We start from the raw sequence: 26228 nt of genomic DNA, 5'->3' as shown, positions 1-26228 counted from the left end.
AAATGAATATTCATCTTTCTGGTATCATCAAAGTCAGCTGTTGAATATCAAAGGCAGCAGCACTCTGAATGACTTAATGCAATTTATTCTCAGTGGATCAGTGTTATGATTGAACAAATACACACTGTCTTTCTAGCACTCTGACAAAACTACTACAAGTTTTAATGAAGAGAACCTCATCTGCAGCACTCTGGATCTCTTCTTTGCTGGAACAGAGACAACATCCACAACCATGCGCTGGGCTCTGCTCTACATGGCGGTCTACCCAGAAATCCAAGGTGAGATGTGGTGACAGCATCTAACCAAGGCAGAACAGGTTCAAAAGACAGGATGGGGGAGTGGGAGGAGGAGGAGCGTATGTGAGGTGATGTGCACTCCGGAATCAGCACATCCTGCACATGTTTTGTGAGGAATATGATTGTTTCAAGAGTGCAGATATTACAGTCTGTACCTTCAACAAGCTTGGAGTTCAGGAGAAAAGAGAGATGTCAATTTACATTGTGGTATGTTTTAGCAAAGAGTGGATTGACCATACAACATTGATTCACATCCTCCTTCCTTTACTTTTCTTGATTTTTATTGAATTCTACATTTTCTCTGCTCCCCTCCCTGCCTCTCCCCTCCCCCTTCAAAGCTTTCCCAAGTTCCCCATGTTCCCAATTTACTCAGGAGATTCTGCTTCCCATGTAGATTAGATCTATTTAAGTCTCTTTTAGTGTCCTCATTGCTGTCTAAGTATTCTGGGATTGTGGTTTTCTTTGTTTTATGCCTCTTGACTTGACCAAATGGATAAGGAAAATGTGGTACATTTACACAATGGAGTACCACACAGCAAAAATAAAAATCAAGGCATCTTGAATTTTGCAGGAAAATGGATGGAGCTAGAAAACATTATTTTGGGTGAGGTAACGCAGAGACAGAAAGACAAATATCACATGTACTCACTCATAGGTGGTTTTTTAAACATGGAGCAAAGAAAACCATCCTTCCTTTTTATATTATCTAAAATGCCTTTTTGAATGAAAGGTTCATTTTTAAGAAATCTTAGAGCCTACTGAGTCACTGTTCAGGCTCGTCTTTAACACCAATATTCCAGATTATCAGTATAGTTTCTAAAAAGCTTTTTGAATTATATTTTTGATTTGGTCTATGTGTGTATACACTTGCATGCTCTCTTCTCCTGTGTACATGGTGAGATCAAAAAGCAATTTACAGAAGCTGGTCTTTCCCATAATGTGGGCTTTTAAGGTCAATCACATATCATCAAATTTGGTCATTAGCACTAAATCATCTCATCGTCAAATATATTAATGAATAGAAGTTTAATTCATGTTCATTTTATAGTGTTAACAGTACTCAACAGTTGGAAGCATTCAGGATACCAATAGGCCATGAGTAAAGTTCAGTACAGAAGTTCAGCCCTCAAGGAAAACATCTTGATGGCATGAATATGGAAGAAAAAGGTTCTACAGACATAACGATAGAAATTCTCTAGAGTAGTTAAATTTGTAGAAATGGAAGGCAGAATACAAGAGGAATAAGAGGAATAAACGAAGAATAATGAAGACGTAATTTTTTGCAAGATCCACTGGTCCTGCCATTACTTACACAACAATAAATAAATGTGTTGTTTCAACTTTGGCACAGTAGCTGCTCCTCAATCTACTGCCTTTACAGCCAGCAGCTGCAATTCAGTTACCTTCCTGCTTCTGTGTCAGCAGCCCAGCCACTCAGGGCACAGCCTGCAGGAATTCTGTTCCCACAGGCACTGGCTCTGCCACTGCTGCTAAAGGTAGCATTAACTACATCTCTATCATTCTGTTTAGAAGTAAAACTCGAGCATATTGATATGCATAATATAGATACAGATAATTAATATATATGTGTGTGTGTGTGTTTATATAATTGTGTATGAGGTGATGTCCTGCTAGCTATTGAGGTTGAGTAGCAATAGTTAACCTTCCCTTATAGCTGGTGTCTCCCAAAACACATCCTTCCACTTCACCAAAAGTAGAAACGCCAAACCACACAAAACCCCTCCCAAATACTTCTGATGCATTTCTGTATCTCTTTGAGATACCCGCTGATGATCTACTATTACATTCTGTCAACTAGTTGTTAACTCAGCCTCCTGACCTCAGGTTGATTTTATTTAATTAACACAAATGCAAACTCTGGATTCACAGTAGGTTGAAAATCCCTCAACATATGTTTAGAATTATATCAATGCACAAATAAAAAACTTAAATAAAAGCTATGATTATCAGTTCATATTATTGATCAAAATGTTTAAAAGACTGAGGCAATGCTGTTGCAAATTCAAGATGATCATGGACTCAAATTTGCCTTAACTCAAAATCATCATAGTTTTTGAGATCAGATATACATTATATGAAATTTATTTCTATTTAATTCTTTTATATATACAGTAGTGCCAATGTTAGACTTTATATCTCTCTCAGAAGAAAGAACCATGCTGGACCTAGTAAAGGACCTAGAGTTCCAAATTCATTTCACCTTGTGGCAGTGGTTACCTCAGAGGAGGCTCGCAGACTCTGCAGTGGCTCCCATAAGAACCTTCTTTGCACCCCAGGGACGGGAGAAGGAAGGGGACATTGTCTCTACAAGCTTTGTCCCAAAGATGAAACACCATGTCTGCTTATGTTTTAGTTCTGTCACATTTGCTCTGTAAGGAATCTGGGAAATGACTTCTTTAGCTAGAGAAGCAGGTAAGCACCTGAGTCTCTTCTGCTCTAAGATAGTGATGATATTGAGAGGAACCATCTACCAATTGTTTTAATTATTATACCGATGTAAATCTCAAAATGCCCTTTTGATAAGGTTTATTTAATCTCCGTAATTAGATGAAGAAACCAACGCTCAAAAATATTCCTAGTTTGACCATCAAGGCTGCCCAGAAATGCATTGCAATTCACTGCCCATGATAGCACATATCCTTGAGAAATTAGTCTGCAGATACGCAGTGGTCTCATGCTTGTGTCCTCCCTATTGAAACTTAATTACCAGTGTAATAGTGTAAGAAGGTGATTACTTGTTATGAAGGGAATTCGTGCTTAAGAAAGAAGAGCAAGGGGGCTTCTTTTCACATTATGGCATGATGATACAACAAAGATTTCCCAGTTATGACAAAGGAAATTGATCCTTATCAGACAAGAAATCTGTTGATGTCCTGATCTTAGAATGAATAGACTATGCATATAGATAAAGCCAAAGTGTACTGGTGACAATCTATTCATTAAAAAGTACTTATTTATAGAAGTCTGAAAAAATACTGATATGAGATTAGCCATAGCCATCCTGAGTAGTCACTTGAGGATATATAGAAATTCATACCTATGCTATAGGTTTTAAGAAGGTTATAGAATTTACAATTTTTTATTTCTTTTTTATTTATTTTTTCCATTCAAAAATTTACAATTCCTCCCCTCCTCCCATTCCCCTCCTGTTCCCCTACTTACCCTCCTCCCTCGCACTTCACCCTTAAGAGAGGGCAGGGATACCTGCCCTGTGTCCTCCTTAAGAGAGGGCAGGGATACCTGCCCTGTGGGAAGTCCAAGGCCCTCCCCTCTACATTCAGGCCTAGGAAGCTTTGCATCCAAATAGACTTAGGGTCCTAAAAAGCCAGTACATGCAGTAGAAACAAGTCCCAGTGCCTTTATCAATGGCTTCTCAGTCAGCCCCCTTTGTCAGCCACATTCAGGGAGTAGGTTTGATCACATGCTCATTCAGTCCTGGTCCAGCTGGATTTGGTGAGCTCCCATTAGAAGAGTCACACTGTCTCAGTGGGTGGACCAATCCCTCCCAGTCCTGACTTCCTTTCTCATTTTCTCCCTCCTACTGCTCTTCAACTGGACATTGGGAGCTCAGTACAGTGCTCCAATGTGGGTCTCTTTCTTTTTCTCCATCCGTCGCCGGACGAAGATTCTATGGTGATATTCGAGATAATCATCAGTTTTCAAAATCAGCTTTTCTTAGGGGTAGAGAACTTTTATATCCTCACAATCAGGACACTAGATGAAATAGAAGAATAGATGTTTTGAAAGACAACTTTCTCTATCTTTAGAAGTAAACAAAAATGTTTAAAGCTTAATGGAGCCTCCCATTTCCTTGAAGAAAAAGTCCAGGCTGAAATTGACAGAGTGATTGGCCAGGAGAAGCAGCCCAGCCTGACTGACCGAGACTCCATGCCCTACACCAATGCTGTTGTCCATGAAGTGCAGAGGATGGCAAATGTCGTTCCTCTAAATGTTCCCAGGGAAGTGACAGTGGACACTACACTGGCGGGATTCCACCTGCCGAAGGTAAGTAGGCTAGGAATGGAAGTTTGTTAACCACCAACCCTCTGTGTGTCTAATCCATATGTTATTTGAGCCTTTGCTGCCTTCCCAAGGGCTCCATACTCCAGACCAATTTGACTGCACTGCACATGGACCCCAACGAATGGGCCACCCCAGATGTCTTCAATCCAGAGCACTTTTTGGAGAATGGAGAGTTTAAGAAGAGAGAATCCTTTCTGCCTTTCTCAATGGGTGAGTTGTGATCAGCAGGAGGGGGTTCAGAGCTGTACATTATTCCTTCCTGTTTTCCTGCAATTTCTTTTCTGGAATCCTTACAGATAAGCCTTTCCATATATCTCCATTTTGCAGCTGGTTTCAGTCAGTACCCACATACACACACAGGTACATTAGCTAATGCTTCTGATGGAGATTTGAACTTCCTTTGTTCTGTTTTCTACCTCACTGACAACACAGTCCTAACCTGGGCCTCTTGCTGAGAGCAATAATGCTGAATTCCTGCCATTGTGTAGACATTTTGAGTGCCACAAGTTCTTTTTAAGGGATGGCTCCTGACAATGATGAGAGCTGAGTTTCAGGGTTTTTAGTTGTTAGATAGTTTTAACTGGCGTTTGCTTACGTGAATAGGCTTCTATCCCGTGAACACTTCCTGACTAGGTCTTATCTTTGTTAAATATAGTTACTACAGGCATCTACTAAATCGCCTGACATGCAGAAAAGGGTATGAAGTGATGACGTCTTTCTCCCTTGTGCTTTTTGTCAAGCAAGTTATTAAAGACTTCAGTGGCAGTGGTGTGGAATCAATAACCAAATGTTCTGGTATATTCTAGATATTGGTGTGTATATGTAATTTGACAATTCTTTAATTTCATAACTGTGTTTTAAGCTTTAACCTAAAAATAAATAAAAAGAACCTGGAGCAGGAAAGCATGGGACAGGAGATGAAGCAGAGCTGCCCCTTGGAGAATGCATCCAACTGCTGCCTTCCAAGCGGCAGTCAGTGAGCACTGCAGAGATGAGGACACAGACCTAGACAAATGTGCTTCTCCCAGAGCTCAGTGTCCACCAGGTTTTTTCACACAGAAGCTTGTATTTCCTAACCCTGTCTGCAGACGGTGCCTAAATGCTGCAATAAGGCACACTGAAATGCTTGATATGATCATTAAGTTTGGTGATTATGTAAGACAGTGTTGATTCTCATGATGTGGAGGCTCAGAACAGGAGAAGACTGCATTTGCCTGCACAGCTAGTGTTGATCCAGAGCTGGTATTTCTTGGGTCTGGGCTGCCCTGGGTTTGTTCTGACCTCTTTGTCCCTCCATCTGGGACTGTCTCACTATTCACACTCACTTTAATAGGAGAGCTAATAAGATACAGAGACTCTGTCCAGTCTTCCTGTTTATAAAAATTACAGTATATAATATAAAAGTATAAAAACAAAACCTCAGACACATATTTCACTTATTCAACTACTCTAGGTTAATGAATCAGAACAATGAAATACTGAAAGCCTAGGAATATTATCACTTTTATATTCCAAATAAAAGGCTTCTGTGATAATTCTTAGGACTATGGTGAGAAGAATGAGAATAGAACCCAAAATGCCTTCCCCAGGAAGAATATCCTCTAGGCCCATTGCTTCCCATGACCATGCCTTCTCCTCACTATATTGCAAAATCCTCTTCCCATAGAGGCCTCTTGCCTCAATCAGTTTAAAGAATTCTCCCATCTATACAAGTTGTAAAATAAAGTAATAACACAGAGAGACCCACAGGGGCTGTTATGAAGAATGTTATCACTTACTCTAAACTACACACTTCATTTCGCAGGCCAATTGTGTCAGATAATCACCACAGTAATACAGTTATTAATACTCAGGAAAAAAAAGAATAAATGTTTACTTTCACCCCATAAACAGATTCCATAAAGGAGAGAAGAGTGTCCTTTCTTTTTCAAGATCACATTTCCCAAGAACTGACGGAACAGGGTCTTCTGCTCTTATTTGTAGTTTAGAGTTCTTTGTGATACATCCAGACCATGGCTTGTCCCCAGAGTTATGGGCCCATCCGTTTGAAGATTCCCCAAGTCCATGTCCTTTCTATCAGTTAGCATCACAAACTGCATCATTTCATAAGACCATGTTACTGCTCACGGGTTCCCATATGAGGTCAGTGGCTTAGAGAATCTTTGCTGCCCTGCTTTCCACCTCATCCTGTGCTCTGATTGGTGGTGATCAAGATCTCTAGAGATAGAATAGAGGACAGAGCAGTGATTAGTCCAAGCTGGGAACTGTCGCTCCATAAGTGACACTGTAAGCCTCATGAGCAGGTGTTTCGTATTGCATTCTACATTATTATTTGATGAAAAGAACCAGGACTTATGAAAAATGACAAAATTTAGTCTTGTAGAAGGAAAACCTATATGTTTGGAATACACTGCCTTCAAAAAGCAGGAAACATCTGCTTGAGTGGTCAAGTCAGAAATGGTTTGTGGTTTTAAAACAAGTGCTGGTTAGCGATGGGTTGTAACACTTACTGGTAAACCTTAGTGATTAAATATAGAGGGGGCGAGTAGCATTGGAATGTCAACACAGGACCATGGGATAAGAGCACTGATTGCTCTTCCAGAGGACCCGGATTTCATTCCCAGTACCCAAAGGGCAGCTCACAACCTTTTCAGAAATCTGTCCCCTTCTTCTGAGTACAATGGGCTCTACACACATGTGGTGCAGAGACATATCATGCAGACAAAACATTCGCATACATAAAATAAAAATAAAGGTTAGTTTTTTAAGAACTGAAATATATATACATGAGAGATGTGATAGATTTTCTAATGTCTAAATTGGGAGCCAGATGCAAAATTTCGAAAAAATACCAATAGTAACAAGCAGATGAAGATTAATTTATTAACAGTCTCAAAATAAGTTTGCATATAAAAATTAAAGCACTGATTAATGAAGAATGTGGTACACTCTACCATCATCAAATGTTCCCCAAGAATAAAATCTCAAAAGCAATCGCCAGCAGAGGTTAGAAGAGAACCCCATGCAACATAAGTGACATCTGAACAACATGGCAGATGCTCATGGCCCCAGTCTTCCCATTAGGTAAGCAAGGAGCTACTTAGAAAACCATTCTCTAAACTCTTTTACAAAAACACTTGAAAGGTATTAAAAGTTGGGGAATCAGGCCCAGGTGAAGAGGACAAAAGAGACAGCACACCTAGGCCTAGCCTGTGACATCAATATTTCCTATGATGCTGCAGGAAAGTGGAGGGACAGACAGCTGCCTGACACAACTTCCGTTGTGTGGACATGAGTCCTGAGCTTATGTGAGAAAGGCGGGAAGAAGCATGTGCACTCTGGGCCACCACAGTTTGTCACACTGAATCTTGCTGGTCATTATCTCAGTTCTGGTCACACAGGACATTAGCATCCAGAAAACGACCACCTCTAGGGGTGAGCGATTTGCACTTGGTGCTGAGCAAATCTCCACTGCTCTTGGAGACATTTTCATTGCTGGATGTGGACCTCTCAGAGCAGAGATTCTAGAATGGAAGCTAAGCTGTTGTCGTCTATGAGACCAAAGGTCCTGCACCTGTCATTCAATGGAGCATGCCAGGTTCTGCTGTTCTTGGATGCTCTAAAAGAATGACTGAAGACTTCTGGGTGCAACTTCAGGGCTTTGCAGGAGAATTGCGAGCTGTTCTCAATTTGACAGCTGTGCCTTATATCCTCCTGTCTCAGCATCTTCATCCTTGAAAGGGATGATGGTGGCGATGGATAGATGTGTACTCAGTAAATGATGAACATGCGTGTCTGTAGGGTTCAGCAGGAATCTGATTCAATATTTGAGATAGGAGACATGTAGAAAATGAATGCAGATATGTCCTCTAGTTGTCCATCATGGACGAGCAGACCCAATTAACACCTAGACCCTTTGCAAGGGAAGCCTGTATGTCTTTGACCTTCATGTTGGCAACTCAGCTCTAACACCTTTATATATTTTGAAATCTTTTTTATTCTCTACATTTTATTTTATTTACATATGTGTAAATGTGTTCTGTGTGTACATAACATGTACGTGTGTGATGGAGCCTGTGGAGGCCTGAAAGGGGCATTGAATCTTGAGTTGCAGGTGTTTGTGTACCTCCTGATGTGGATGCAGAGATTTGAACTCCAGTACTCTGATAGAGTAGTAAATCATTAAGCTATCTCTTCCTCAAAAGTGTTATATAGCAGTTCATGATTTCGCTGCTAAGCCATTGTGTGGTATATCATATATTTTTATTAAACAAATTTGAAAGACTTGAAACTAGTCGTACATTCTCACATCAAGCTCAGGTATCTCGTTCACAGTACAGGATGCCAGCTTCCAGAACGGCACTAGGGTTGCAGAAAGAATGCATTTTTATTTTTTTATTTACTTTATCAATAATACCAATAAAAATTCCCACTTCCTCACCTCTTCCCACTTCTCTCCTGCCACCCCAAACCTTTTTGATCCAGGAATTCCAACTTCAGTGGAACATTCCACATTCAGACACATATGAGACATAAACACCTGGACACAAAGCCCAATCACAGTTCAAAATTTATAAAGGAAAATGGAAATGCCAGTCTCTGTAGTCACTGGCGCCAACTAAAAAAGTATCTCGTCTTCTGTTTCATTTCTTGCAGGAAAGCGAGCTTGCCTCGGAGAACAATTGGCCAGGTCTGAGCTCTTTATTTTCTTCACCTCTCTTGTGCAAAAATTTACTTTCAAGCCACCAGTCAATGAGAAGCTGAGCCTAAACTCTAGGATTGGCGTTCCCATTTCTCCAGTCAGCCACCATCTCTGTGCTGTCCCTAGACTGTGAAGTCAGAGACAGAAAGAGAAAGAAGAAGAACAACTGAGCCGGGCGGTGGTGGCGCACAGCTTTGATCTCAGCACTCGGGAGGCAGAGGCAGGCGGATCTCTGTGAGTTCGAGGCCAGCCTGGTCTACAAGAGCTAGTTTCAGGACAGGAACCAAAAGCTACGGAGAAACCCTGTTTTGAAAAAATCCAAAAAAAAAAAAAAGAAGAACAACAACAACAACAACTGAGCAATCCTCTGAGCCAGTGGGGCCAATCATATGTGAAGAGAGAGAAGGAAGGTGACCAGGGAAGGATGGGAAGATTAAGCTACAGTTATTGGATCCATGTCCTGAACTGCTGTGTTCTCTGAATTGGTGGTGGATACGTCACTGATAAAATTTTTAACTAAGAGTTGCAAAGAGAATGATAGTTCCTCCTGTAAAGAAAGTATTGTGAATATGAAATGTGGGATAGAAATAGCATGGAAATCATTAAAGTCATATCATAAAATTGTACCTTATTCACTTCCTGCCTCCTTCATCAATGTGCACTTGCTTCTAGATGTTAAATTGTTTCTTGTGAAACTGGTACAGAGATCTTTTCTCCGTCTCATAGCCTGTGGAGGCTTGCTGAGAACAGAACTAATAGACACCTAGTTGTGGAAGGATGTGGTAAGATCATTTTCTTAGCTGTCAGTGGACTCTCCAAAACTAAAGAGAGCACAGGGCTGCCCTAAAACTTTAAGATGTTCGTGCCCAAGATGAGACCAAATTTTACTTGTGCAAAAGACCTGCTTCTGTGCACAAAGTGAAAACATTTCCCAAAATGATACTTATATACTCAAGTTCCCCCACATTATCAGTTTATGCCAATAAATTTATGGGGTGGCTTTGGTCTATAACCTGGAATAAGTAACTTATCAGAGATTGCTCTGTAGAGTGATGAGAGACACATGGTCTTGTTCATATATTCACCCAGGCACACAGTTAATTTTTTTAATCAAAATAGAACTGAAACTTACTTGTAAAATGAAGGGTTTCAAGGAAAGGCACACATTGACAAACCTCTGTTCTGCAGTCGATGGAGGAACTTGGAGCAGGCCACAGCACAGGATGGTCTCAATGCAGAAGGTATTTTATTGACAGGACCAAGTATCATGTTACCACATGAGCCACAAATGTTGGAAGTAGTTGACCATGACTCCTCATGGAAATGTCTACCCATACATAAGTAACTTTTTTAATATTCATAGAAAATTATACCTATTTAGCATCCCTCCCATTTAAGAATTATACAAAGAGAGTTAAAAGAAGGCAGACTGTGCAGGCGGACGCTGGGGACAGGCGTGGCGGCGGACAACGCGCTGGGGCAGCAGGCGGCGGGGAATGGCGCACAACACTGAGAGCAGATCACCGCACTACAATTAAATCAAAGAGGTAGGCCTTTGGTTGGCAAGGTCCCTAGCAAAAAAGGAGCCGGGTCCTGTTCCTGAAGACCCTTCTGAGGGGTGTGAGGGATCATGGCCCCCGGCAGGAGCTAGGAAACAGAGTGAGGGCATTTTGTAAGAAGAGCCCCTGGCCAGCAGGGAAACCTGAACCAGGATTAAAAGACCCATTAGATTGCATCGATAGGAGGAGATGGGCAGGTGCCAAGGCAAAAATTCACCCAATAATCTCAAAAACAACATGAAAACACCAGAACCCAATGATCTTACAACAGAAGGACTTGAACACCCTAACACAAAAGAAGTGGGAAAAAATTGACTTTATGAAAGCAATAGAGTCCCTTAAACACCATGTGAAAAACACCCTTATAGAAATGGATGAGAAGTATAACAAAAAGTTTGAAGAAATGAGTAAATACGTACATGATACCCTAGGAAACCAAGAAAAAATGATCAAACAGGTAATGGAAACAGTTCAAGAATTGAAAACTGAACGGAAGCAAGGAAAAAAACACAAAAGGAGGACCAGTTGGATAGGGAAAATCTAGGTCAACGAGCAGAGCCTACAGAAACAAGCATAATCAATAGAATACAAGAGATAGAAGAAAGAATCTCAGATTCTGAGGACACCATAGAGAAAAAAAACGCACTGATCAAAGAAAACAGCAAAGCCAACAAATTCTCATCACAAAACATTCAGGAAATATAGGACACAATAAAAAGACCAAACCTAAGAATAATAGGAATAGAAGAAGGAGAAGAGTCACAGCTCAAAGTCCCAGAAAATATTTTTAACAAAATTATGGAAGAAAACTTTCCCAACATAAAGAAAGATACTCCTTTGAATATTCAAGAACCATACAGAACACCAAAGAGACTGAATCAAAGAAAAACATCCCCTCTCCATATAATAATCAAAACACTAAATACACAGGTTAAAAAAAGAATATTAAGAGCTGCAAAGGAAAAAGGCCAAGTAACTTATAAAGGTAAACCAATCAGAATTACACCTGACTTCTCTATGGAAACCATGAAAGCCAGAAGGTCCTGGATAGAGGTACTTCAGAAGCTAAGAGACCATGGTGCAAACCCAAACTACTATACCCAGCCAAGCTACTGTTCACTATCAATGGAGAAATCAAGACATTCCAGGATAAGAACAAATTTAAACAATACGTAGGCACAAATCCAGCCCTACAGAAAGTAATAGAAGGAAAATCGCAACCCAAGGAACCCAACATTGCCAGCACTGCCTACAGTAACTCAGGCATCTAGCGATCCTTCACCAGCACAACTCAAAGAAGGGAGACACACAAACTCTACTACCAAAAACAATAGGAATAACTGGAGTAAACAACCACTGGTCATTAATATCACTTAATATTAATGGGCTCAATTCACCTATAAAAAGGCACAGACTAAGAGATTGGATACGAAAACAGGATGCAACATTCTGCTGTTTACAAGAAACACATCTCAACCACAAAGACAGGCATCTACTCAGAGTAAAGGGTTGGGAAAAGGTGTTTCAATCAAATGGTCCTAAAAAAAAAAAGCAGGTGTGGCCATACTAATTTCTAACAAAACTGACTTCAAACTAAAATCAATCAGAAGAGATCGAGATGGACACTTTATATTCATAACAGGAACAATTCATCAGAATGAAATCTCAATCCTGAATATCTATGCCCCTAATTTAAAAGCACCCACTTATGTAAAGGAAATATTACTAGAACTCAAGGCAGACATCAAACCACACACACTAGTAGTAAGAGACTTCAATACACCTCTCTCTCCAATGGACAAGTCAATCAGACAGAAACCTAATAGAGAATTAAGAGAGTTATTGGAGGTAATGAAGCAAATGAATTTAACAGACATATATAGAACACTCCACCCGAATAGGAAAAAATATACCTTCTTCTCTGCAGCTCATGGAACCTTCTCGAAAATTGACCACATACATGGAAACAAAGGAAACCTCCACAGATACAAAACAATATCAGTGTCCACCTGTGTCTTATCAGATCACCATGGATTAAAGTTAGAAGGCAACAACAATGCTACCCCCAGAAAACCGACAAACTCAAGGAAACTGAACAGTCAACTACTGAACCACACCTGGGTCAAGGAAGAAATTGAGAAAGAAATTAAAATCTTCCTTGAATTTAATCAAAATAAAGAGACAACATACTCAAACCTATGGGACACGATGAAAGCAGTGCTAAGAGTGAAGTTCATAGCACTAAGTGCCCACTTAAAGAAAACAGAGAAAGCATACATCGAGGACTTAACAGCACACCTGAAAGCTTTAGAAAAAAAGAAGCAGAGGCACCCAGGAGGAGCAGAAGACTGGAAATAATCAAACTGAGGGCGGAAATCAACAAAATAGAAACACAGAAAACAGTCCAAAGAATCAATGAAACAAAAAGTTGGTTCTTGGAGAAAATCAACAAGATCGACAAACCCCTATCCAAACTAATTAAACAACAGAGAGAGAACACGCAAATAAATAAGATCAGTAATGAAAAGGGGGACATAACCACAGACACAGAGGAAATTCAGAGAATCATTAGATCTTACTACAAAAGCCTGTATGCCACAAAACTGGAAAATACGAAAGAAATGAACTTTTTTTAGATAAGTACCATATACCAAAGCTAAACCAAGACCAGGTGAACGATCTAAATAGACCTGTTAGTCGCAAAGAACTACAAACTGTTATCAAAAATCTCCCTTCCAAAAAAAAGCCCAGGACCAGATGGTTTCATTGCAGAATTCTACCAGAACTTCCAAGAAGACCTAATACCTATACTCCTTAATGTATTTCACAATATAGAAACAGAAGAGTCATTGCCAAATTCCTTTTATGAAGCTACAGTTACCCTGATACCAAAACCACACAAAGACCCAACCAAGAAAGAGAATTACAGGCCTATCTCACTCATGAATATCGATGCAAAAATTCTCAACAAAATACTGGCAAACTGAATCCAAGAACACATAATAAAAATTATCTATTATGATCAAATAGGATTCATCCCAGAGATGCAGGGCTGGTTCAACATACAAAAATCTATCAATGTAATCCACCATATAAATAAACTGAAAGAAAAAAACCTTATGATCATTTCATTAGATGCTGAAAAAGCATTCGACAAAATTCAACACCCCTTTATGATAAAGGTCTTAGAGAGACTAGGGATACAAGGGTCATACCTAAATATAATAAAAGCTATTTACAGAAAGCCGACAGCTAACATTAAATTAAACAGAGAAAAACTCAAAGCCATCCAACTAAAATCAGGAACACGACAAGGATGTCCACTCTCGCCATACCTCTTCAATATAGTGCTTGAAGTTCTAGCAATAGCAATAAGACGACATAAGGGGATCAAGAAGATTTGTATTGGAAAGGAAGAAGTTAAGCTTTCATTATTTGCAGATGATATGATAGTATACATAAGCAACCCCAAAAACTCTACCAAAGAACTCATACAGCTGATAAACACCTTTAGTAATGTGGCAGGATACAAGATCAACTCCAAAAAATCAGTGGCTTTCCTATACACTAAGGATAAGGAAACAGAGGGAAATCAGAGAAGCATCACCTTTCACGATAGCCACAAATAACATATAATATCTTGGGATAACTCTGACCAAGGAAGTGAAAGATCTCTATGACAAGAAGTTTAAGTCTTTGAAGAAAGAAATTGAAGAGGACACCAGAAAATGGAAGGATCTCCCCGGCTCTTGGATTGGGAGGATCAACATAGTAAAAATGGCAATTCTACCAAAAGCAATCTATAGATTCAATGCAATCCCCATCAAGATCCCATCAAAATTCTTCACAGATCTTCAGAGGACAATAATCAACTTTATATGGAAAAACAAAAAACCCAGGATAGCCAAAACAATCTTATACAATAAAGGATCGTCTGGAGGCATTACCATCCCTGACTTCAAACTCTATTACAGAGCTACAGTATTAAAAACAGCTTGGTATTGGCATAAAAACAGAGAAGTCGACCAATGGAATAGAATAGAAGACACTGACATTAACCCCCAAACATATGAACACCTGATTTTCGATAAAGGAGCTAAAAGTATACAATGGAAAAAAGAGAGCATCTTCAACAAATTGTGCTGGCAAAACTGGATGTCAACCTCTAGAAGAATGAAAATAGACCCGTATCTATGACCATGCACAAAACTCAAGTCCAAATGGATTAAAGACCTCAATATAAGTCCGAACACACTGAATCTGATAGAAGAGAAAGTGGGAAGTACTCTACAACACATGAGCACAGGAGACCACTTCCTACGTATAACCCCAGCAGCACAGACATTAAGTGCCTCATTGAATAAATGGGACTTCCTGAGACTGAGAAGCTTCTGTAAAGCAAAGGACACTGTCACTAAGACAAAAAGGCAACCCACTGAGTGGGAGAAGATCTTCACCAACCCCGCAACTGACAAAGGTCTGATCTACAAAATATATAAAGAACTCAAGACACTAGACCGTAAAAATCTAATCAACCCAATTATAAAATGGGGCACTGAGCTGAACAGAGAATTCTCAACAGAAGAAGTTCAAATGGCCAAAAGACACTTAAGGTCATGCTCAACTTCCTTAGCTATCAGGGAAATGCAAATCAAGACAACTTTAAGATACCATCTTAGACCTGTCAGAATGGCTAAAATAAAAAACACCAATGATAGCCTTTGCTGGAGAGGTTGTGGAGAAAGGGGTACACTCATCCATTGTTGGTGAAAATGCAAATTTGTGCAACCACTTTTGAAAGCAGTGTTGTGGTTTCTCAGGAAATTCGGGATCAACCTACCCCTGGACCCAGCAATACCACTCTTGGGCATATACCCAAGAGTGGCCTTATCATACAACAAAAGTATATTCTCTACTATGTTCATAGCAGCATTGTTTGTAATAGCCAGAACCTGGAAACAACCTAGATGCCCTTCAATGGAAGAATGGATGAATAAAGTATGGAATGTATACATATTAGAGCACTCAGCAGTAAAAAACAAGGACTTCTTGAATTTTGCATACAAATGGATGGAAATAGAAAATACTATCCTGAGTGAGGTAAGCCAGACCCAAAAAGAAAAACATGGGATGTACTAACTCATATTTGGTTTCTAGCCATAAACAAAGGACATTGAGCCTATAATTAGTGGTCATAGAGAAGCTAAATAAGGAGAACCCAAAGAAAAACATATAGGCATCCTCCTAAATATTAACCTTCATCAGGCGATGAAAGGAGACCGAGACAGAGACCCAATTTGGAGCACCGGACAGAAATCTCAAGGTCCAAATCAGGAGCAGAAGGAGAGAGAGTACGAGCATGGAACTCAGAACCGTGAGGGGTGCACCCACACACTGAGACAATGGGGATGTTCTATTGGGAACTCACCAAGGCCAGCTGGCCTGGGTCTGAAAAAACCTGGGATAGAACCGGACTCGCTGAACATAGCCGACAATGAGGACTACTGAGAACTCAAGAACAATGGCAGTGGGTTTTTGATCCTACTGCACGTACTGGCTTTGTGTGAGCCTAGGCAGTTTGGATGCTCACCTTACTAGACCTGGATGGAGCTGGGTGGTCCTTGGACTTCCCACTGGGCAGGGAACCCTGATAGCTCTATGGGCTGACAAGGAAGGGGAACCTGATTGGGGGAGGGGGAGGGAAATGGGAGGAGGTGGTGGAGAAGAGACAGAAATCTTTAATAAATAATAAACGGGAAAAAAAAGAATTATACAAAGAGCTTGTGGTTTCCCCTTACAACTGCCATTCCTCCCTGATTCCGGATACTCCAGTTCTCCTTCCCTTTTCATGATGCTCTAACATGACAAGAACATTAAATCTTTTTTTTTAACTTTCTCTTGTATTTATTGTTGTGAGCCTAGCCTTTAATGACTGAGCCATCCCTCCAGCCCCCACGAACACTTTCTCTTGTATTTATTTATTTTTTTTGTTTATTTTTAAAATTAATTTATTTATTAAGGATTTCTGCCTCCTCCCCGCAACCGCCTCCCATTTCCTTCCCCCTCCCCCGATCAAGTCACCCTCCCTCATCTGCTCGAAGAGCACTTAGGGTTCTCTGACCTGTGGGAAGCCCAAGGACCGCTCACCTCTATCCAGGTCTCCTAAGGTGAGCATCCAAACTGCCCAGGCTCCCCCAAAGCCAGCACGTGCAGTAGGATCATAGGCATCCTCATGAATATTAACCTTCGTCAGGCGATGAAAGGAGACAGAGACAGAGGAGCACGGGACAGAAATCTCAAGGTCCAAATCAGGAGCAGAAGGAGACGGAGCACGAGCAAGGAACTCAGGACCGCGAGGGGTGCACCCACACACTGAGACAATGGGGATGTTCTATCGGGAATTCACCAAGGCCATCTGGCCTGGGTCTGAAAAAGCATGGGATAAATCTGGACTAGCTGAACATAGAGGACAATGAGGAATACTGAGAACTCAAGAACATTAAATCTTTGAAGAAAGAAATTGAAGAAGATACCCGAAAGTGGAAAGATCTCCCCTGCTCTTGGGTAGGTAGAATTAACATAGCAAAAATTGTAGCAATCTACAATGCAATGCTCATCAAAATCCCAGCAAAATACTTCACAGACCTTGAAAGAATGGTACTCAACTTCATATGGAAAATGCAAAAATCCCAGGATACCCAAAACAATCCTACACAATAAAGGAACCTCTGGAGGCATCACAATCTCTGACTTGAAACTCTACTACAGCGCTACAGTACTGACAACAGCCAGGTATTGGCATAAAGACAGTTATGGGGACCAATGGAACTGAATCGAATTATTAATCCACACACCTTCAAATTTACCTATTTTTGACAAAGAAGCAAAAATTATCAAATGGAAAAAAAGCGTATTTAACAAATGGTGCTGGCATAACTAGATATTAACACAGAGAAAAATGAAAATACATCCATATCTATCACCATATACAAAACTCAAGTCCAGTGGATCAAAGACCTCAACATAAAGCCAGCCACACTGAACTTTATAGAAGAGAAAGTGGGAAGTACACTTGAACACATTGGCACAGGAGAGCAGCTCCTAAATATAACCCCAGTAGCACAGACACTAAGAGAAACAATTAATAAATTGAACTTCTGGAAACAGTAAAGCTTCAGAAAATCAAAGGACACAGTCAGCAAGAGAAAATGACAGCCTACAGAATGGGGAAAGATCTTCAATACCCCCACATCAGATAGAGGTCTGATCTCCAAAATATACAAAGGACTCAAGAAATTGGTCATCAAAAGAAGACACAATCCATTTTTTTTTTAAAAAAAGTGGAATACAAACCTAAACAGAGAACTCTCAACAGAGGAATCTAAAATAGCTGAAAGACCCTTAAGGAAATGTTCAACATCCTTAGTGATCAGAGAAATACAAATCAAAACAACTCTGAGAATGCATCTTACACCTGTAAGAAAGGCCAAGATCAAAAACACTGATGACAACTTATGCTGGAGAGGTTGTGAGGTAAAGGGAACACTTCTGCATTGCTGGTGGAAATGTGAGCTGGTACAACCCCTTTTGATGTCAGTGTGGTGATTTCTCAGAAAATTAGGAAACAACTTCCTCAAGACCCAGTAATAGCACTTTTAGGCCTATAGTCAAAGGATGCTCAATCTTGCAACAAGGACATGTGCCGAAATATGTTCATAGCAGCATTGTTTGTCATAGCCAAAACCAGGAAACAACCTAAATGCCCCTAGACCAAAGGATGTAGAAGAAAAATGTGGTACATTTACACAACGGAGTACTATACAGAAGAAGAAAACAACAACATCTTGAATTTTTACAGACAAATGGATGGAGCTAGAAAACATCATTTTGAGTAAGGTAACCTAGACCCAGAAAGACAATTATCACATGTACTTACTTATGAATTGTTTTTAAGCGTAAAGCAAAGAAAACCAGCCCACAAAAGACAATCACAGAGAATCTAGACAACAATGAGGACCCTAAGAGAGACATACATAGACCTAATCTACACGGATAGTAGAAAAAGACAAGATCTCCTGAGTAAATTGGAAGCATGGGACCTTGGGGAAAGTTGAAGAGGAGGGGAGAGGCAGGGAGGGCAGCAGAGAAAAATGTAGATCTCAATAAAAATCAATAAAAAATAAAAATTAATAAAAATAGAAGTAGACAAAAAAGAACATTTTCTATTGCAAACAAAAATAATCTTTTAATGATACAATGAAACAGAAACCTTAAAACCTAACACTGTACTTTAGTGATACTAGTTTTAGGTTGGTAATATTATGATAGGTACATCAGGCTAGATGTTAAAATATCGACTCATAACTTTATTTACAATAAAAATATTTTATTAATTTTAAAAATTACCTCATGTAATACAGACAAAATACATATCAATACAGACAACATATATGACTTTTTACAGACAAAAGCCCAGAAATCATAGAAAGTAAGCTCTACCCACAGGCTGATTCTAAAATTAATCTTTGAAATTCACCTCTTAAGTTTGCCAAGCAGAAAGCATTGAATAATTACATTCCTTCCATTTATTTTCCTGAGATAGAATATTTTGGTCCTCTGAAACACTGACTTAGAAAAGAAAACGATTTGTTTTGCCTGATACTTCCAGGGGATAGAGTTTGTTATAATGGTGAAGGCATTGCACCAGGAGAATGAGACTCATCTAGGGGGTGATGGGAAGGCAGTCAGACCAAACATCATCTTCACACAGGAAGCTGAGAGAGAAAATGGGAAGTGGGGTCACGTTGGATTTATACAAATCCACCTACAGTAACTTACTTGTTCTAGCAAGGGGCTGTCTCTTTAAAGTACTCCAGAAGGAGTCAAAGCATTCATACAGACACACTCACCCACACACACACACACACACACACACACACACACACACACACACACGGGGGGGGGGTGATCATGTATGCCAAGAATAGCAATTTTAACAATATTTTCAAAAATAAATGCATAAACGAAGTAACTAGAGTGTTGCTGTAACTCAGGAGTGCCAAGACAGGGAAAACAATACTTTCTATGGTTACACAAATGTCAGTGGAGATTTCGAAGGTCAACATAGGAGAAATCAAACTCAATGCATTTTGATTACTTAGAGGCTAAAACTTTGGCTGTCTTTAGACTTTGTACTATGTGAAGATTAGGATCTTATCATGGTGGGGAACTTAGCATATGTTCCTCAGAATATCAGTGGATGGGATCATTTCTGATCTACGGGGACACTCAGATGTCTTGACAGAAAAGCAGTCACCTAAGCATTGGTGATGACCCAAAACCAGGTAAATATGGGACAGATCATCTTTATATAGACCAGGACAAATTACAGATGAGCTTAGTACTAAACATGTCGCTGATAGCTGGTCTATGATGAATTCTTCTGTTTAGTTCCACTTCTTTCATAGTTGTGTTAGCAGGCATGGGAAATGGAGTTCAGCCGACGACAAATTAAAAGAGTAAATGTTCTTTGTAACATTGAGGGTGGTAGTTTTTCTGTAATGACACTTCATTCTTAGATGGCTAGCTCTAAAAATAGAAAAGGATATTGCCTTAAGTCCACATGATAAACTTGAACTTTCGATCATTTTGATCAGCCTTCCACATATTATAAAGAGATAGGGATATATGAGCTTTCTACTTGGTTAATATAGTAGGCACACCTGCATTTCATGTAATTGTGTCTATTCTAAGATACATACTTCCACATGTTGTTTTTGTCCCACATAAAAACTGATAAATCCTGTGATCATTTCAATTTTATTTATTTGCATTGAGTACTGATATAGACATATATACTTATATACTGGTATATATGGATATACATAGGATGCTCAATTAAACTGCACAAATGCATATTTATAAATGTGAAGGTTTGAACTATTTTTAAAAGACTTGATGAATGTGTGCTGCCTTATATGGGTAGGCTAAATATCTTCAAACTTATTAAAATGGTATTTGGGGCCTATTAAGTGTTTTTAAATTTTTTAATATGTTATTTGTGTATATAAAAAAACATTCATTGAAATTGAAGGACTAATGTTTCACAAAACTAAAATTTAATATTAATACACATAGATTTTGATAAAGATTTTCTTCCAGAACACGATAGAATGAAAAAAATTGATTAGAATTTATTTCCATTAAATAATGGTCATGGGAAAAATAAAAATTACATGGCATACAATACTTTATGTTAATCAAAATTCACCTCGGCAATATATCTTAAAAATACTTATTAAAGTAAATTATCTCCAAAAGTATTCTTAACATATACATAAAATTCTAATAAATGCTCTTACTGAGCTGTAATACACATAAAAGAGACAGATTTTATTTCAAAGATCTTACTTTTAAATTTTTCTTTTCGTGATTAGGATTTTGGGAGGATGATAGAATCACAACAGTCAGTCACATTCTAAACCTAAATATTTCAAAGTTCTTATCTATTCCAATTTAAACTGTAGGAAAAACATTATTTTAAAACCAGTCTGTCAATGACTTCTCACCTTACCTAAAGTCTCATCACTGCTCAGGCAAAGTTCTGAGTCTTTAAAAATAAAGATTTCTGCTTAATATTGGCTCGTACTTTTAAGAGGATAAATTTGCAATTAGCAGTTGCTTAGAGCTACGAAAATAAAACCAAATGGTGTAACTATAGAACTAGCAGGTTACAGATCTAAATCAAAGCTACAAAAATCATATTTTACAACGAAGAATCCACCTTCAGTTACAGCTATGTGCATCTATGGACTGTTTACAGCTACTTGGGATTTTATATCCTGTACATAGTAGCAAAGTAGTTTACAAGAAAGTGCAAATTATCATTACCAAATGAAACCCAAATTCTTTTCTGCGCTTAGTGTAACTTTCATTTGAAGGGAAAAAGCCACAACTCCAAAGGACTATTTAGTTAAGCTTGCAACAGGGCAGGGCTGAGAGCTCTGACCATTAGGGGTAGGTCCTGCTCCAACTGGAAGGAGTGGCTAAACCCTCTGATTACAGAGAGAGGGTTGGACCTTTAAGGGCGGGGTGTCTGTGCTCTCTGGCTTTAGGGCCTCCAAGGAATGTGGAGGGGAGTGATCGGAAGTGGACTGAGTAGATTACTTGAGAGCGCTGTAAGATTAGGAGCCCTGAGCCTCAGCTCAGACCGATTCCTCTGAATTTCACTTAGATACCAACCATGTTCGCTGCCGCGGGCTCCCTGGTGGCCGCCATCTGGGCAGCGCTCCATCTCCGGACTCTCTTGCTGGCTGTTGTCACCTTTCTGTTCCTGGCTGACTACTTCAAAAGCCGGCGCCCCAAGAACTACCCGCCTGGTCCGCAACGCCTGCCCTTCATAGGCAACATACTGCAGTTGGACACGGAAAAGCCGCACCTGGGGATCCAGCAGGTAGGAAGGTACAAGATTGTGTGGCTGTGAGCTGACCTAATCCTGAGCTAGTGGATCTGGCACTTCCTGGAACTAGGAGAGCAGGGCCAGGCAGGCAGGGTTCCAAGGTTCCTGTTCCTTGTGGCTAAGCTCAGGACACATAGTTAGATTCTAAACATGCACTTTTAAGAGATATGCAGCTAAGCAGCGCAGTTGTGGCAGATCTCTGTGAGTTTGAGGCCAGCCTGGTATACAGCGCAGAGTTCCAGCACAGCCATGGCTACACAGAGAAGCCCTGTCTTAGGGTGAGGTATGGAGGGAAGGACTGAGGGACAAAGGGACAGATGGACAGAAGGGGGGGGAGACAGACAGGACAGAGAGAGAGAGAGAGAGAGAGAGAGAGAGAGAGAGAGAGAGAGAGAGAGAGAGAGAGAGAGAGAGAGAGAGAGAGAGAATGAATATTTGGAGAATTTATTATCCTTCTATGACATACTTCCTAGGTTATGGTTCCATTTAGGTTAGAGAAAACAAAGCAGTGTGTGATTTTAATTCATTAAATAGTCTGTATTTAATAGTAAATGATAATAGAGACAGATATGTCCTGCTGCTTTAAGAATTGATTGTAAAGTCCTGGTCTCAGCTTAGTTGATTAAAGTGCTTCTCAAGAAGAAAAAAAAGATGAAGTGGAGGGACATCTTCTACTCCTCTTGACTGAAGTTTGGTTTAGCTGTTAGCTCTCTCTTACTGAGCCTTAGTTTTTATACATTCTTACTGACTGCTCACCTACTGATGTTATCAGTTACTAAGAAAGCCACAAGCAAGTGTCCAGGTCCCCTGGGAGAGTTTCTCCACTGTCCATGCAGTTCTGGAAGCTCTCCCCCATTAAACTGGGAAGTTTGTTTTGTGTAAACAGTAACATTTAAGATTGGCAGGTGCCATTTGATGACTTAACCATGTGGTTTTGTAATGTCCCTCCTTATCCAGAGTAAATTTGTTTTTCCTGAATTTTCTCTAATCTCTTACATGCTGCAACCTCCCCTTTGGTAAGTATGTGAAGGGCGTTTGCTTTTTAGTTCTTTTATTTTTATCTACACATAATACTAAAATTGCATCCATCTGGACTGCCTATATGTGGGAAATTTATTATTCAAGTCTCATCATTAATTGGGAGAGATAGAACATGTCTGTTTACAATTTACATGTAATCATTGAAACTCAGTGTTTTATTGTTTTGTGGTTTGTCTATTTGCTCTGCCTTCATTCTTTCATTTTGGTTTCCTATCCTGCCACACGGGTTTCTTGGATACTCTCCAAGGAGATGCCTTTTTATTCATCTTCTCTCTCTTCACATCTCTACTATTGTCCTCCCAGCATCTGCTCTGTTACTCAATACACACACGCAGCTCATGAGAGTTTGCTAACACCATTTTCCGTGTGAAGTGCAGCGACTACAGACATGGGGGAGCCCTCTCCCCTGTATGATGCACTGCCCCAGGTGCTGTCCCCACTCACTGAGACCCACATCCCACACTGCCTGCTCTGCAGTGTCAGTGCAGCTGGGACTCAAAGGCACAGCAGTCTGTTGTTTTTGCCCCTTACTCATCCTCCCATAGCTGTCTTTTCTCTGACCTTTCAAGTTCATCATTTCCTTTCTGACCTCAAGCACATTCTTCTTCCAACCTTCAGAGGAGACTGTAGCAGAAGGAAACCTCTTAGCTGTGCCCCTCCTCAGAATGCCTTTCCCCTGCTTCCCACACTCTCTTTCCCCTGGGTGTACACAACTAGCTTGATGATCAGAGGGACTCACATTTTTAGATTAGTACAGACTCCTTGCTGGACTTTGTGGTTTCCCTATAACTATTAAAGTTTTGTTATGATTTTGTTTGTTTGTTTGTTTGCTTGCTTTGTTGATCTGTCTCTCTGCTTTCAAGAGATTCAGTTTCCATATTGATTGTGGTGGTTTTGGATTATTTGGAGCTTGATGCTTTTGGAATCTACATGACCTGCATTTTGCCAGACTAGAAAGTTTCCACCATTTTTCAGGTGTTTTCTCATCTACACATTCCTGTTTTCAGGACATTGGTGCACAGCCATGACATCTATGGCGCTGGGTCTTGCTGTTTGCCATCGGCTTTCTCTGTGCTGTGCATGGGAGAGCTGCCTCTCCCCTCGGCACTGCTTCTCTGCCAAGCTCTGCTGTGCAGATCTCCACAGAGGCCATGGCAGCTTCTGTCCTCAAATCATGCCTTTTCTTCTTATCTTTCTTTTCTCTGTTAAGATTTCCCACTATTTGGAATAATTTTATAATAGCCATTTTGAAATATTTATTTCTTCCTCTCTTTCCAACATCTGTGCCATCTCAACAAAGCTCAGGTTCTCTTGGGTCTTAGTGAATGAACTAAGCAATGTCAGAGTGGACATTGTGTGTCGTGTGCTGTAAACTGACGCACACACTAACTCCATGCTCTACTTGTCCAGGTAGCATTAAGGCTCCAGGGCCTCACTTTTGTGAGTGATGACTCAAATGGAAATTTCAGCGTTTGCATTGTGAATCAGAATAACCCTAGTGTGTGCTTGACACCTCTGACTCCTAAACTCAGCAGCATGGGCTGGCAAGAAGGAAGATGTCTGCAACTTCAGGGCCACATCAGTACAGTGCAGCTGCAACTCACTACAGGAGGGTGAACACCAGTGATCGTCCAGTAATTGTCCCATAGGGAAGGAATGTCCTTTGCTGCAAAGGAAGGGAGGGAAGCAGAATTCTCTCCCAGGCTTCTTTGGAGATTCCCTTCACAGTAGTTCATCTGTAGAAGTCACAGTTCCCCTCACAGGCTCAGCTCAAAAGACAGATAGCAAGTGACAAGATGGCATACATGAACCCCACCACTGTAACAACTTGATGGCCCATTTGATGTTGTTCGACTCTGGGACATAGATGCAAAAAGTTTAAAAAAAAAATCTTGGGCCTGATGAGACTCACTTTTCTTGTTCTTTGGAAAAACAAAGTAAACTTTGGTGGGATGTTTGCTTTTGGCAAATGCTATCATAAGTTACAAAAATAAAAAGACGTGCTTTTATTTTATCTTCTCAGGGTTAAAATATTTGCTCTGTCTTGCTACACAGTCATATCAGGTTGGGTGATAAGTCTGGTGTCACAGAAATAGGTCTTGGTGACACTGAGGCTGGAAACATCATGCCAGTTCAATAATTTTTCATTCCTTTAGTTTGTATTTCCTATGGATTTACATTTTGATCTGTGTATAATCAAATGACTTTAAATAAATATTAAATAAAAATAAATTTATACAACTTAGATATAATTATTTTAATTGTTGCTATGAGTAAATAATTCCTACAAGCTGATGCATGGCTTTCCCTTTGGGGTTTGTGCCCCCTTCATTCACCTTCCATGATAAGCACACATGAAGTCACGTTAGCAATCATCTGTTAGCATTCCATTTTCCACTGTCGAGGAAAGGGGAATCTGATTTCCCCAGGTTGCTCAGTGGGATAATGGCAAACAAGTTCTTTTTTTTTTTTATTTATTTTTTACTGGAAAAAAAAATTTCTGCCTCCTCCCAGCCTCCCATTTCCCTCCCCCTCTTCCCACTCTTCCCCCCTCTCTCTCCAATCCAAAGAGCAGTCAGGTTCCGTGCCCTGTGGAAAGTCCAAAGGACTCTCCCCTCCATCCAGGTCTAGGAAGGTGAGCATCCAAACTGGCTAGGCTCCCACAAAGCCAGAATATGAAGTAGGATCAAAACCCAGTGCCATTGTCCTTGGCTTCTCAGCAGCCCTCATTGTCTGCCATGTTCAAAGAGTCCGGTTTTATCCCATGCTTTTTCAGTCACGGTCCAGCTGGCCTTGGTGAGCTCCCAATAGATCAGCTTCACCGTCTCAGTGGGTGGGTGCACCCCTCACGGTCCTGACTTCCTTGCTCATGTTCTCCCACCCTCTGCTCCTCATTTGGACCTTGGGAGCTCAGGCCGGTGCTCCAGTGTGGGTTTCTGTCTCTATCTCCATCCATCGCCAAATGAAGGTTCTATGGTGATATGCAAGATATTCATCAGTATGGCTATAGGATAGGGTCATTTCAGGTTCCCTCTCCTCAGCTGCCCAAGGAACTAACTGGGGACATCGCCCTGGGCCCCTGGGAGCAAACAAGTTCTTGAACATACATGATTTGACTCAATACAAAA

General features: G+C 40.2%; 2 protein-coding genes across 5 annotated transcripts in view; both read left to right on the top strand.

Annotated features, from left to right (window-relative positions):
- Positions 1-10104, top strand: part of LOC142833983 (cytochrome P450 2J3-like) — a 29757-nt gene extending 19653 nt beyond the window's left edge. Inside the window, exons 6-9 of one of the 2 annotated variants that reach the window (XM_075945910.1) lie at positions 137-278; positions 4135-4322; positions 4412-4550; positions 8997-9681. In XM_075945910.1, the coding sequence (XP_075802025.1) occupies positions 137-278; positions 4135-4322; positions 4412-4550; positions 8997-9175 (648 nt within the window). In that variant the 3' untranslated portion in view covers positions 9176-9681. Of the gene's footprint in view, positions 1-136; positions 279-4134; positions 4323-4411; positions 4551-8996 lie in introns of both variants that reach the window. The other variant, XM_075945911.1, reaches the window with a different exon arrangement.
- An 11598-nt stretch (positions 10105-21702) lies between these two features.
- Positions 21703-26228, top strand: part of LOC142834439 (cytochrome P450 2J3-like) — an 86054-nt gene continuing 81528 nt past the window's right edge. Inside the window, exon 1 of one of the 3 annotated variants that reach the window (XM_075947046.1) lies at positions 21703-22053. In XM_075947046.1, the coding sequence (XP_075803161.1) occupies positions 21844-22053 (210 nt within the window). In that variant the 5' untranslated portion in view covers positions 21703-21843. The remainder of the gene's footprint in view (positions 22054-26228) is intronic. The other 2 variants (XR_012907582.1, XM_075947045.1) reach the window with 2 other exon arrangements.

This window comes from Microtus pennsylvanicus, chromosome 13 (assembly GCF_037038515.1).
Source record: "Microtus pennsylvanicus isolate mMicPen1 chromosome 13, mMicPen1.hap1, whole genome shotgun sequence".
Classification (NCBI taxonomy): Eukaryota; Metazoa; Chordata; class Mammalia; order Rodentia; family Cricetidae; genus Microtus; species Microtus pennsylvanicus.
Note: the sequence above shows the minus strand (reverse complement) of the source record. Positions and strands in the feature narration are given on the sequence as shown.